Here is a 15,295-nt window from a genome sequence, read left to right on the forward strand (position 1 = left end):
AATCCTCTTTCCCCCTTTCAGGGACCCTGTTGCTGATATTAGCACTTCCTCATTACATGCCAGACACGTCCTGCACACCTCATCTGTACCATCTCATGTAGTAGACTGAGTTCTGTGCTGACCCTCTAGGATGCTCCACCCTCTATGCGGTGCCAAGGATTGTGACCATGATGGATTTCATTCTGGTTGTTAGGTGGAACTATACGGCACAGTTGAATTTTACAAGGAATAAAAACTGACCTAGTTAACTGGACCCTTTACACCTGGGTCTAGGTCTGAAATGTAGATGACAGAATGCAGGCCCATGAGAAGAAGCACCAGTAACGGCTTAAGGACGGAAGGGACTGTGTGGCAGGAAATGCTGGCAGAGTCATTGATCAGCAAGGTAAAAGGAACCTCAGTCCCACAAGCACAGGAATGGAACTCTATCAATAACCTAAATGAGCTTGGAAGAAGAGTCTGAGTCTTAAGTGAGATCATGGCCCTAGTCGACACCTTGATTTTAGCTGTTTGGGATCCTGCACACAGAACGCTGAACGGGATACCCAACCCACAAAAGCTGTGAGATAAAAAATTTGTGGTGGTTCAAGAGGGTAAGTTTATAGAAACTTGTTCATCAGCAACACAAAACATCAAACCCTCCATGTGATATCATAATAACTCTCTGAGTGTTTCACCATTTAATAGGCAAGGAGACAAAGATTCAGGATGATGATGAATTCATACAATATCACAAAGCTAAGCATGGCTCAGACAGGTTTAAATGTGGCCAAGTCTTGACTTCAGGGTCAAGGCTCTTAACTGCCACCTGCATTTCCTCTCTGGATGTATGTTACTCAAGTGGTAGGCCTCTGACAAAGGAGGTTCAGAGAGTGGGGAGAGCATCTGTCTGCCTGGGTGTGGATGAGCAGAGATCACAGCCTCTGTATTGTGCCCTAACTTCAGTAAAAACTAGCTGTGTGTCCTTCAGAAAGCAACTTATCACTCTGGACTTCAGGTTTTGCTTCTTTTTTCTTAAAAAATTCTGCATAATGAAAAAGCAGGAATTCCTATAATGCATTCCTCACAGAGCTCTAGGGATGAGTTCACAAACATATGTGAGGAGAAATAGCATAGCCCTCGGGGGCAGGCAGGGGTGTGTGGATGTCACAGAGACGTTGCTTTTTGATGACTGCAAATCTCAATGTCTTCTGCATTCAGGTTGGCTGCACCTTTCTGATGCTTCTTTGGAAGAAGACATTTAAAAATGAGTGCTGGGCCTGGCACAGTAGCCTAGCAACTAAAGTCTTCAAAAGGCATGCTCCGGGAACCTATATGGGCGCAGTTCTAATTCTGGTGGCCCCGCTTCCCATCTAGCTTCCTGCTTGTGGCCTGGGAAAGCAGTAGAGGATGACCCAAAGCCTTGGGACCCTGCACCTGCATGGGAGACCTGGAGGAGGTTCCTGGCTCCTGGCTTCAGACTGGCTTAGCTCCGGCCGTTGCAGACACTTGGGGAGTGAATCAGCGGATGGAAGATCTTCTTCTCTGTCTCTCTTCCTCTCTGTATATCTGACTTTCCAATCAAAAAAAATCTTAAAAAAAAAAAAAAGCATGCTGATTCTGGAGAGGATATGCTTCTGCATTATATGTATTTGGAATTTACAGATTGAGACTGAATGAAATCTCAGTTCACTGTTAAACAAAGTAACATCTACTAGTACATAGACTAATAAAGGTACAAAGAAAATCATGAGTTTTTTTTTAAAATACGAGTTTGAAAAGTAAATCATTACAATATTAATCCATAATAGTTTGTGATAAGTCAGGGATATAATTTTGGTGCATAAATACCTGAAGGAACATATGGCTAAAGAGCCAACAGAATAGGATGGCACACTCAAGAAATACTAAGACAATCAAATGGATGCATGAAGTGAAGAAAGAAGAAATAAAGAACAGGAGATACTCCACTGCTGGTGGGGCTGCAGGCTGGTACAGCCTCTATGGAAATCAGTATGGAGAACATTCAAACAACTCAAAATCAACATACTGTATGATCCAGCAATAGCACTCCTAGGAATATATCCAGAACACTTGTTTTATGAGAAACCAACATGCACTCCTATGTTCATAGCAGCACAATCAGTAATTGCAAAAACATGGAAGCAGCCAAAATGCCCATTAGCAGAGGATTGGATAAGAAAGCTATGGTTCATCTACTCCGTGGAATACTACTCAGCTATTAAAAAAAACAAAAAGCAGTTCTTTGTGGCCAAATGGGCCAAACTTGAAACCATAATGCTAAGGGAAATGAGCCAATCCCAAAAGGTTAAATACCACGTGTTTGCCTTAATTTAAGATGATATGATGTTATGTATAACATGTTATGTTATGTATGTTATATGTTGTGTATAAACTAAAATTGAAATGTCAATGAAGGTGGTTAAGAACTCGCATTTATTTTTAACATATTGGTTACTCATTACTATGTTAATTAATTCCATAATGATGTAAATTTTTGCTGATGGTATGTTGGAGCTTTCAATTGACTGGGATGATACTCTGCTGGCTCTGTCTTCAGACCAGAGAGGGTATACCTAAGAAGCCGTTGAACTTGACTGGACAATAAGATGCTGGACTCTATGTTTGGTATACGCTTGCAATGGGGGAATCTCAACTGAACTTGAACTGTGGTAATGCAACAAGGTGGAGGAATACACCATGGTGGGAGGGTTTGGGGAGGGGTGGGGAGAATCCAAGTACCTATGAAACTGTGTCACATAATACAATGTAATTAATGAATAAAAAATAAATAAAAAAAGAAATAACCCCCCCCCAAAAAAAAAGAACAGGAGAAAATAAAAAAACAAACAGTACAGCCTTTATTGTGGCATAGCACTGTCTTCCACACCAGCAGCCCATATTGCACCACTAAGTCCCACTATTCTAGTTCTGATCCAGTTCCCTGCCTACATGCTTGGAAAAGCAGCAGAAGAGGGCCCGTGGTTTTCGGGTCCTGCAACCCGCATGGGAGATCGAAATGGTGGTCCAGACTTTTGATTTCTGCCCAGCCAAACTTTGGCTGTTACATTAATTTGAGGAGTGGATCAATGGATGGAATCTCTCTCTCTCTTTCTTGACTTTCCTTCTTGCTCTGCAGCTCTGCCTTTGAAGTAAATAAACTGAAAGCTTTTAAAAAAAATCAAGTTGTATTGGGGTTGGTATGGTGGTGTAGCAAGCTAATCCTCCATCTGTGGCACTGGCATCCTGGTTGGTCTAATTCTGGACCACCTCCTTGATAATGGCCTGAGACAGCAGCAGAGAATGTCCAAGGTCTTGAGTACCTGCAGCCACATGGTAGAATTGCAAGACGCTTCTGGCTCCCAGCTTTAGACCAGTCCAGCTCTAGCGAGTGTAGACATTTGGGGAATAACCAGCAATGGAAGATCTTTCTCTTTCTGTCTTTCCTTTCCCCCTATCCCCCCTAACCCTGACTTTAAGTAAATAAATAAATTTTAAAAAAATCAAATAGTAGGATAATCAGACTTAAATCCAATGAAATTATTAATTATATTAAGTGTAAATGACTCAAATACTTCAACTAAAAGAAATTTTTCAGATCAGCTATTTTAAAAACTTCACAAAATCTACCAATAGTTTCCTTGAATTATAAAGAAATATATAGGATTAAATAAAAAAGGATAAAAATAGATACACCATGCAAATTTATGTGCAGAAGGAAATTAGCTCACCTATGAGTATTTTCATACTAAAGCAAAGTAGACTTCAAGTAAAGGAATATTTATTACCAGAAATAGAGTTATTCATAATGTTATAATATATGAATACATCTTACTAAAAAGTCTATAGCTGTTCCTTGACTTATGTTCTGTCAAACTCAACATAAATTAAAAAGTCAAAGCTACATTCAATACAACTAACCTACAGACATCATTGTTTAGCAATCCAATATATCATGGTATATCACCTGTTTACCCTATGATCTTACAGCTCACTTTAGCTGTGACTTGTTGTTGCCCAGCAAGGAAAGAAAATAGTGACTATCACTAGCCCAAGAAAAGGTCAAAATTAAAATCTGAAGCATGGTTTCTACTGAATGTGTATCCCTTTGAAGTAGCTAAAAAATTATATGTCAAACCATTGTAAGTTGGGAATTATCTGTACTTAAAGCTGTCCATCTCATTGTAAATTGCATTGTAATTTTCAGTGGAAATCTGTCCAACTCCATTATAAATTACACTGCAGTAAAAAAAAAAAAAAATACACGTGAAAAGCCCTTGCCTTCAAAGAAATCACAACTTGGTTAAGTAAAATGAGACATAAACAAAGATATGCAAAATCAAAAAGTAATACAAAAGAAATTCAAAGCAGTATGGACCACAAATGAGAGTGGGAAGAAGGGGGAAAAAACTGCCTGAAAGCTTGAACGGATGGGAAAACCCATATGGAAGAAAGTTGTTGGGGAAGTACAGCTATGGGGACAGAATGAGGGTGGGAAGAAAGTGTTGGGTAAAAGTATTGAGGGACTAGGCAGAAACTAACCTCCAAGTCCTCCCGCAGTTAACTCACTGACATTGACCGCTCGGAACAAGCTCACCCAATGGGAAGGAGTACAATCTTGTTTCACTAGATGAAAGTTGCAGACATTAAACTCCTTGACTAAGGCTGTTGAACCTATAAGATTGGCGCTAGAGAAAGGAACTGCGGGCATGTTCCCCAAAGCCTGAGTTGCTCCCAGGAAAGGGCATTTTCCATCTGAGACGGCATTTGTTCAGCCACCAGCAAGCAGCTCTGTGGGGAAAAAAAGCCCTGGCCAGGTCCAGAAAGTGTCTTTTCTGAATTCACATGTTGAGCATTTCGCTCCACAGGAGGGAATAAACAGCTGACTCCACTCAAAGGGCTCTACTGATTTTCATAAACCATGAGGGTATTTATGTCATGGGCAGAGCTCCCCAAGTGAATTACAGCCTTTTACGCACTGTGTATGGTATTCACAGGACAAAGAAACGGGGCGTGTAAGGAATGCCACACTGACCCACCTCTCTTTCTGTGCTTTCTTTTTAAGCTTCTCCACCAATCTGAGACCTATACGTATGGGCAATTCTTTGGTTCTGTTTACCTATTACCTGGCCTTTTGACACAGTCCAGAGCAGTTACTTGGTTTAAGAATGGAGCCCTTAAACTAGCATGAGCTGCTGGCTTTCTCCTTTATTACAATTAAATGGATCCATCTTAGCTACAGTTGAAAGCAGATTTCTTTCATGTTACTTCACATGTTTCCTTTAGGCTGGTGCTAACATAAAGCAAATGTCTCTTGAGACTCTGAACCAATCTGTTACAATAAACAGGCTTCGCTTACGACTTTCCTACACTGAAATCACAGGCTTGTGGTCTGTAACTCCTTAAAGACTCAGCTCATAATGCTAGAATGTCCACATAAGAAACACACGCACACACATACACACACACCCCAAGATAGCTTTACCATGGAAACCACAAAGCCATGTCTGTCTGAATCAGACTCCAGAGCACATACCACAAATAATGGCCCATCTTTTAAGGGCAGATTCTATGTATACACAGGGAAAGCCCAGAAAATTAAACGATTGCAATATTTCAAATATAAGACTTACTTTGTGATTCCTTCCCTCAAACGTTTTTCAGGATAGGTAAGTCTTAATCACTAGTTCTCTTGGGGTATGTTTAAGTTTTCTTTTCCCTTAGAATTTCAGATTTGGGCACCATGGAGAAAAAAGGAAAATACAAGGCAGGCAGGCAAAACAACTCACATCACTCTGGTGGGATCTGGATTTCTGGAGAAAATCCCATTGGCTTTGTTTAAAAGAGTTCCAAGTCTGTTCTAAGTGAAGGTCTCATGTTACAGAAAAGTATGAGAAAAGGCTCCCCAGGGGAAGGAAGGGAACCAGGGGAGATGGAATAAAAAGCAAGAAGTCCTAATCAAGAACATTTTATGTCTGGAAAGCCAGGCTTTGTTAGTTGGGACTTTAAACTGTCAAAAGTTTGCTATGATAAAGGCTTTATCTCTCCTGCTGGGCTACAGATTCCATGAAGCCATGGACAATCTCCAATTAGTTTCTCATTATACCCCCAGCATGGAGCACGGTGCCCAGGACATAGTAGATGCTGGATTGCAAATACTGGGTGGATGACTGAAGAGGATGTTTAATCGTCTTCAGTGATGTGATGCTTTGGATCTGATTACCCTTCAGCTGGGCTCACAGGTGTGAGCATATGGTTGTTCAGATGATACAGTAATAATCATATGCACTCTAGCATCTATTTTTGGAAACTATGATTTTGATCTACTGCCGCTTCTAATCTAGGAGACCAGAGTTTATGGAGAATGATGGTCCAAATACTAAAGTTTTATCTATGAAAAACACTGTTTATTTTCATATTTACGTATTTCACATGACTGAAGGGACACCCTTATACTCTGGGAAGTTTGTGGGCAACAGCTATATCCATAAACTCCAAACTCCACGTAACTTTAACCTCCATCACACCAACTACTTCCCTGGTGATTTTAATGGCTTTAAGCAATCCAGGAATAAAAGGTCCCACTTTGGGCATTGGCTGTGGTTCATAATATAGAGCTACAATGAGATAACCAATTCAAACAGATGTTCCCTATGAAAAAGTAACTACTGAATTCAAGTATCATCTAATTAGCAACATTCCACTTTTTTTATCATCACCTACATTTTCCAATTAAACATATATGAAAGGAGCTGCCCAAATTTTCATCATTGCCACCATCTACCCATAATTTTAATTCCTATTTTCTAATATTCAATGCTTCTTTAGAGAGTAAGATTTTCCATAAATTCCACAATCCATTTTTAAAAGCAGTCATGACTAGTTTTAAAGATCAACAGTAACAGTAGTAAAAGGAAACCCTTCTAGATGTAGGTCAGTTTCTTCCTGGTGAGGTTAGATAAGGGAATTGGCAAACATTTTCTGGAAAGGGTCAAGCAGGAAATATTTCTGTGCTGCAGCCATGTGGTCTTTGTTGCAACCACTTTCTCTGCCACTGTAGCATGAAAGCAGCCACAGGTGATAAGAAACCAGCATTGCTGTGCTTCCATAAAACTTTACTTGCAAAAACTGGCATGAGACAGGATTTACCCAGTTGGTAGTAGTTTGCCAACCCCTAGAGTTAAAAAAAAAAAAAGCTCCTCCGTATGGAAGACCATGACAGGTTGACTTACTTTGCTCTTTTGGCCATTTCATTTCCATCCCATCTGGGGCTGTATGGATAATTTTTTTGAGCTTGGGAGTAAAGCTGTCCACTGTTGGTAAAATGATAAACGGACTGAAATGTGAGAGTTGGCTGGTCTCGAGGGAAAAACAGGGGCAGGTCAACTGTAAAGACAGAAGAAAAGAGAGTTAGATTTAAAGCACTTCTTATGGCAGTGTTTTGCTAAATTAGAAGGTTGTGTACAAGACTTATAAGACAGTATTTGAATCACAAATACTGGTTGAGGCTTAGATAAAAGGTATGGGGAAAGGATCAAGAAATGTAAGTGGTCTTCCCTGCTACTTTCCAAAATTTTACCTAGAGTGGCAAATGTCACTCACAGGCTAGTGTAACCATCAGAAGGTGTGGTCTGCAGATGCGGACAGAGCACTAGAGGCTCAGGGCAGAGGTGGGACCAGCACCCCTGCCTTCCGAACTTCTCTGTCACTTACCTAGTCTGGTATTCCATCTCAGGGTTAGCTAGGCTCTTGTTTAGTATCTGTAATACCATACACTTTAAAGGGCTGTAGAGGATCTTCCTCATCTAGAATTTGATGGAGGAAGTGGGCTTGAGGCTGTTTTTCAAAGAATGAGTTTGGAAAAGGGCAGGTGAGGGCACGTGAGGACTGTTCTGTTTCACAGGACATGACAAATACATCACCAGAAAAGAAAGTCACCACTCTACTTCCAATCAAGCTGCACATTTTGATACTCAGCAGTTTCCATTTTCTCCCATATGCGCTGCCACGTGTATTTATATCTCCTAAATCAGTGGGAGTTCCTGAATGGAAGGCAAAGGTGGCAAATCTGAGGCACAAAATACGTCCCCTGTCACAGTGTAGGCTGATTCTAATCTTTGCTGTTAACATGTATTACGTGTTTTACCTTTTCATCTTGGGGTTCCTTTAAACTCAATTTTTAAAAACAAGGTGACTTGCTATTTTTAGTTGAGGCAAACCATCATGAAAAACCCAGATTGCTTCAACAGCACATGCTTATAAATATGTATAATGTGTATTCATGTGATTGCTACACACTTGCAGGACAAAGAACAGCTACATTATTAAAAATAACAAGAAAATATGTATAGTAGCGTCTAGTCTCATAGGGTACTTTAATGTGCTTTATCTGTTACTTAAAATTCCATGAAAGAGATATTATTTTGCCATCTGCATTTAACAGATGAGCAAACTGGAGACTTCAGAAAGTTTTTTAACTTGCTTGTGTTATAGCTAGGCAGAGCTAAGACTCAAATCTAGTCGCATGAGTCAAACCCCAGGTTCCTACCATGCCACACTCCCTTCTCCTGGTTCTGAAGCCACAGGTGTGACTGCTACAACTCACCCATCATGTTATAATCACAAGGTTATAATTGAAGGGAAATTTCCAGTGTAAAAGATGCACAGGTTTGTCTTATCGGCTGAATGAAGTGAAAACATTTTTAAAATATACTCTATGCACTCTAGATAATTCTGTGTCCATCGCCATTTGGACCAGGCCCTCTATAGTACTTAATATGATTCTTTAAGGAAAAGGTTCACAGCCAGCTTTTAAAAAGAAAAACCAACCAAAAACTCCCAAGAAGCAAAAACTGTCCAGTTGGTAGGGCCTCCTTGCCCTCTGAGTATACTTGACTCTGATGATGTCTGACTCAGCCCTGCAGGGGGTTTCTACAGATGAATCACATTACAACCAAAGAAAGGAGGCAAGATCGTGAATGTCCACTGTTTAGTCACATTCTTCAAGTGCCCAAAATAAGACATTCTTAGTCTATCTATTTATATCCAAGAAGTTTTCAGAATATACAGGAACAACAGAAACTATTAAACAGAGTAATTCAAAGTATACATATTTCCACACAGAAGCCCCTTTTTGAATCCTTTCAAATCACAAATCATAATCTGTAACGTCTTCAGTCACTCTGAACAAATAGAATTTTTGTAAGTTCTTGGATAACTCATTTCATGTCCTCTGATTAATTTTAGGGAAAATAGTGCCTATCCACATAGCTTACATTGCTGCTGCATTATAGAAAGTTTACAAATACAAGATTCGGATTAACTCCAAAATAACCATTAGTAGCAGGAAAGTGTTTAACATGTTAAGTTCCCTATAAAAAAGCAATGTGTTTAAACACCAAAATCCAATGGCACTCATTTAGAAAGTTCAAGTAAAAACAGTCAGTGGTCAGGATCAAAAGCAATGCAGGCAATATCACAGGCTAGATGACCTCAAGCTATCAGCCTTGGGGAGGCTTTAGACCGCATCACTTTTTGTTCTCATTGTTTTATAGAGAACGAATTTGCTGATATTTGTATTTGTTACGCTAAACAGTGAATTTTCTACCTGTTTCTAAGACATTTTATTTTATCCCCCTCCTCAATTAGCATCAGAAATCATTCAGAATGTGAATAAAATTCACATTACATTCAAATTCACATTATGTGGCCAAGTGAGTTGTCCTGATATTTTAAAAATGTCAGCAAGCTACAGGCTGATAAGCACCATAATCAGCTTCCCCCAAACACTGATTACACAATTTTTCCTATACAGATTGATCTAACTAAATGGCTGAAGCCAGGACCAAATTTGAGTACTTCTGGGGGCTGCTACTGCAGTACATTGGGTCAAGTTGCAGCATCCCATATGTGTACCAATTTGAGTCTTAGCTGCTCTATTTTTAAAAAAATTACTAATTATTATTATCATTTTATTATACAGTTTCATAGGCTTTGGGATTTCCCCTACTCCCACCCTTAAGCTCCTCCATGGGTCTTAGCCACTCTGTTTCTGATGTGGCTTCCTGTTAATGGGCCTGAAAATGCAGCAAAATGGCCCAAGTGCTTGGACCACCACCTTACGCAGAGACCTTTATGGAATTCCGGGCTCCTGGCTTGGTTTGGCCCTGCTCTGCCAAAACAGGCCACTTGGTGAGTGAACCAGCAGAAGTAAGGTCTTTCTTTCTCTAACTCTGCCTTTCAAATAAATACACAAATCTTTAAAATAAATAAATAAATAAATAATTCAAATACTTTCTCTGGATACACAGTAACTGATTAGGTAAACAGAAATGGATAGAGTACCTCAGAGATTCAACCAACAATTCACTTGTGACTTCACATTAGAAGATAAAATATATAGAATATCAACTATTTTGCTCAACTTCAGCTGTACCTTATCTATATTATTCATAAAAATGTTTTATTCATAAGATTGAGTTAGCATCTAATACCATAATGAGAAACAATTTTTCTTACAGAAACAATTCAGATGGTACGGACTAATCTAAATTTTAAAAGGGAAAAGCATGTTTTACTTATTCCTAAATATTTGTGCCACTTAAATTTTGCTTACAGGTTAACTTGTGATTTTATCACGCATAGTTAAGTAATTACCTTACACTTTGACACAGCTAACGTGCTCTGCAGGAGCAATTTGGGCTCATATCTCTATCAACATCAAACAGTGTTATTTGCTTCCTTAGAACCTACTGGCTCCAGTGTGATTCCTGGAGTAGGATCCTTCCTTTTGGTTCAGTTGCTTATGTGTAGGTATTATTTTGACAACCGCTTCCTACTTTCTTCCTTTTACATGGGAGTTTGGTCAGCTCTCTATCCCAGGAGGGGAGGTCTTTGCTTGTTCAGTAGAATGTCAACAACCATTTCTGAAGCACAACTCTCCTTGAGGACTTGTTGAAACAAATCCCACCAGACTCTGCTGGTTCTGCACCGACGAAGCAGTTCTCAGGACACACTCCCAGCGCTCCCGTGGCCCAGGGGAGGTGGAAGGAATCAGCTCTGCAGCCAGTCTTTTTCCAGACAGCTGCTGTTCTTGATGGTTCACTGGATGCTGTTGGCACTCACGGGCAATGACCAGCTGGGCAGCTTCCATGGGAAGCTGAAGGCACTGAAAAATTGTGTTGTCTTAGTTCCAGGGGTGGGGAATGTCTGTCCTGTGGCCAGTGTGAGGCCTGGGACTTCAGGTGGGTTGGACATCAGGTGGGTTGGCGGGAGGCAATCACAGGTGGGACTCAAAATTTAATACATCTATGACAGGCTAATTTTTAAGTTGACCGTATTGTATGGTCTGGGAATGATGTTAAACATCCAAATGACCCTTGGCAGGAACAGGTTCCTCACTCCTGCAAGGTGAGGCTCAGATGGCTGGCTGCAGTTTTTTAAGCTTCCTTAGTAACAAGCTCACTGCCCCTAAGCAGTCACTGTTTCAGCATAGCAGATTCCAGTAATGTATATCTAAGTTTAGTGATGCTTAGCAACTCCTCACCTCTCCACAAACTTCTGGGATTGAAAAACAACCAGAAAGCAGTGAAAAGAAATGCCACACCACACAACTCACTCAGGGGATAGTCTGTCAGCTGCTCACATTTCTAACAAGCCTAATTATATGATTTTTACAGGAAAAAAAAATGTTAACAGCAACACGAGGATAAAGTGCTTAAAGGCAAGTACTAAGAGCTGGCAGTCTTGGACATATGGAAGGGCCTAATGGGTCAATGCAGAAATTACAGGGGCAAAGAGAATCCCAGGCTGCACCCTTTCTCCCTCAGCTAGGTCGATAGTGACCCTGACCCTGAGGAATCTTGGTAAATGGCAGACACCCTTGGGTGTCTACCAAACCTTTTTTCTCCATCCTTGTTTCTGATCAACAGTGCCCTTCCTCCCACCCGTTTTAAGGGGTTGGGTCCTAACGCCCTTATACCTTCATAAACCAAGGCATGGAAATGTGATTCACTTCTACCACTGGGACCTGAGGGGAAGTCGGCAAGGGGTCTTCTGAGAGCTATTTTCCTCTCTGGTTAATGACACGTGGAAGCAGCAGCCCCCACAGCCACAGATCTCATCATGTGAGGTCTCGAGGCATGGCACTATTGTACCCATCTTGTGAGCAAGAGGAGATGGTTGGCTTGGAATCAGTGAGCTATGCATTCCCAGTCCCTGGAACTGCCCAGCTCTAGGTTTCTTAATGATTGAGACAATTTCAAGTTTATTATTTAAATCTCTTTTAATCGAGTCTTCTCACATTTGTAGTCAAAGGCACTTGAGGAAATGCTACTTCTTGTAGTTTCTGTCCAAGAAAGTGGGATAGTTGTATAGTCTACTTCAGAAATATTTCCACCAAGCATGGTTAAAAAACACTCAAGGCATGCATACAAGTAGGAAAGTTTGAGCTGTATGGAAAACTCAGTTTTGTGGGATAGTTCAATCCTTGAAAATGCCAAACAAATGAGGGGTTAACCATAATTGCGTCCCTGGGAGTCACATCATCAAATATTTCCATCATTATTCACAAGCAGCCATTGCTTTGGTTTGGCTGACCTTGCACACCATGTACTCCTGTGCCTCTTGTTGTATTCTTGGGTCCCTGGGAAAGCTCTTCACAGATCCACTCTGAGCTAGGGGTGGTTCCCATTTTCAGGTCCCTCCAGTTCCTCGAGCCTCACGCTGAGCTCTGAGTTTTAAACTCCTGCTGACTTATTACAAACTCCTCCTCCAAGGATCATAAAGGAGGCTGCTTCCTCCCAAGAACACTTAGTGCACATCTCACTCCCAGGCTGCTCCCACAACCAGCCAGTGTGGGAAGACTGCCACTGATGTACCGACCACCCTCCCATATTACAGCAACAAACTAAAGCTCTGAGACATGCATCACAACCGCCAGAAAACTAAATACCACAGAGCCACAACACTCACTGACAAGAAATATAAAAGCAAGATTTTCCAATTCAGAAATATCTGTATTCAAGGCACTGTGGATCAAACAGTGTCTCCTCTTATCATCACTGCCTTTCATTTAAACAAAGGGAAGAGTTAATATTAACCAGATTTTTATTAAACTGCTTTAACTTAAATTAGCTTAACATTTTTCACTCTTCTCCTTTATTTGACTAAAGAAATATGCCATCTTTGGAGTTTTAATGTTGTGGCATCTTCAAAAATTGCATGGTAAATGTGTATTATGAACAAATTATGCATGGATTAAAAATTTTTTTGCACTAAAGGCAACTTAGCTTTTAATATTTTTTAAAAAAGATTTATTTATCTGAAGGCAGACTGATAGAGAGAGACACAGATCTTTCATTTCCTGGATTCACTCCCAGGTGGCTAACTTTTAGGTCGGGGCCAAGCTGAAGCCACGAGCCACGAGTTTCACCTGGGTGTCCAACATGGGTGGCAGGGAGGTAGTTCAGCAGTGGAGCAGCTAGGACCTGAATCGGCCCCCACATACAGGATGCTGCTGGCACAGGCGGTGGCTTTACCTGCTATACCACCTTGCCAGTCTCTCTCCCTTATTTGTTTCTCCTTTTTAGCCAGCTCCTTCACCCACTGGCATATCTCACCGACGCTAACCCTGCCTAAGTGAGGGTCTCCTTTTGTTGCCTTGTTCCTCTCTTTCATTGTCTTCATTCCACCACATCTTAGTTGCTGCAGTATAGGACTTAGTTGATGGCATAATCCTAGAACTGCGAGGCAGGAGGCTGATGGTACACCATGCGGTGTGGACTTTGTACTGCTTTCCTCAGGCCCAGTTCAGGGACTGGGCATTCCTCGTGCTGCCTGTTTCCTTCTTTTCAGGTTTAAAACTATCCTGAATAGGTAAAGTTTTAGGAAATACCTTAAGAACAAGGGCTGTGAATTAGCTATTTTATTATTTCTGATACTGGCACAGAGAACGACACAAAAGACATACTCAACAGATGCTTACTAAACTAAAGGAAGGAACAGAAAAAGGGAAACTAAAAACTCAATAGAATTCCATTTTGTGCTGACAGTGAAGGCTGTGGAACACTGGCAATTCCCATTCACTGTGGGGCAGAATATAAAATACTACAGCCTCTGGTTTAGTAACAGTGGAGATGACTGTACTCAGAGTAAGTCCATGCCTAAGGAACTGCCAGGAGAAAGACTGTAACAGCATAGTGTATGACAACGTAAAGTTGAACCACCTGAGTGGCCCACCAACAGATCAGAGATAGATCATGGTATATTTTTTCAATGGGATACTTTAAAAGAATAAGCCAGGGGCTATTTTTGTGGCACAGCACGTTAAGTTGCTGCTTGATGCACTGGCATCTCATACTGGGGCACTGGCTGAAGGTCCATCTGCTCTGCTTCCAAACCAGCTTCCTTCTGGGAAGGCAGTGGGAAGATGTGGGAAGCCAGTGCACAGATGGTACAAGTGTCTGGACACTTGCCACCCTTGTGGGTTACCGGGATCGAGTTCCTGGCTTCTGGATTTAGTCTAACACAGGCCTGGCTATTCTGGCCATTTGGGGAGTGACCCATTAGATGGAAGAGCTCTCCTTGTCTCTGTCATTTTTCCTTAAAACAAATGACGATTTTTTAAAAAGAGAAAATCCAGGGTGATATGTACAAATACAGATGGTTCTCAAGGATGCATTATTCAGTGAAAAAGGCAACTTACAGATGAATGCTGTTCAATATACACTTGTAAAGTTCAAAAATCATGTAACAGTATTACATACCATCTATGAATGTCTACGTAGTAGAGGTACAAAACTATGTGGGAAAAGAGAAGCATCAAATGAAGTCGGGTCTAGATTCTGTCTTGTCTGGGAGTCACGGGAGGAGAGAAGGATGGGAACACATTGCAGACAGACACTCAGGGGGTTCTGACTGAACTGAGAATATGCTATTCTGTTGCTTTTTAAAAATCAGCGGCACTTGGACCCAGTGTGATGGTCTAGTGGCTAACTCCTGTTTTTGCATGCCCAGGATCCCACATGAATGCCAGTTTGTGTCCCAAATATTCCATTTCCTATCCAGCTCCCTGCTTGTGGCCTGGGAAAGCAGTAGAGGATGACCCAAAGACTTGGGACCCTGCACCTGCATGGAAGACCCAGAGGAAGTTCCCGGCTTTGGATCAGCTTAGCTCCGGTGTTGCAGGTGCTTGGTGAGTGAACCAGTGGATGGAGGATCTTTCTCTCTGCCTTTCCTTCTCTACCTTTCCAATAAAAATTAACAAATCTTTAAAAAAAAAAACAGTGGTAGTTAA

At 41.1% G+C, this 15,295-nt stretch overlaps 1 protein-coding gene across 1 annotated transcript in view; it reads right to left on the reverse strand.

The window, feature by feature from the left end:
• The window catches only part of BABAM2 (BRISC and BRCA1 A complex member 2), a 436,262-nt gene that overhangs the window by 22,799 nt on the left and 398,168 nt on the right, over positions 1 to 15,295 (reverse strand). The window contains exon 11 of the mRNA XM_004582697.2: positions 7,233 to 7,386. Within this exon, the coding sequence (XP_004582754.1) occupies positions 7,233 to 7,386 (154 nt within the window). The remainder of the gene's footprint in view (positions 1 to 7,232; positions 7,387 to 15,295) is intronic.

Source organism: Ochotona princeps, chromosome 8, assembly GCF_030435755.1.
Source record: "Ochotona princeps isolate mOchPri1 chromosome 8, mOchPri1.hap1, whole genome shotgun sequence".
NCBI classification, from domain to species: domain Eukaryota; kingdom Metazoa; phylum Chordata; class Mammalia; order Lagomorpha; family Ochotonidae; genus Ochotona; species Ochotona princeps.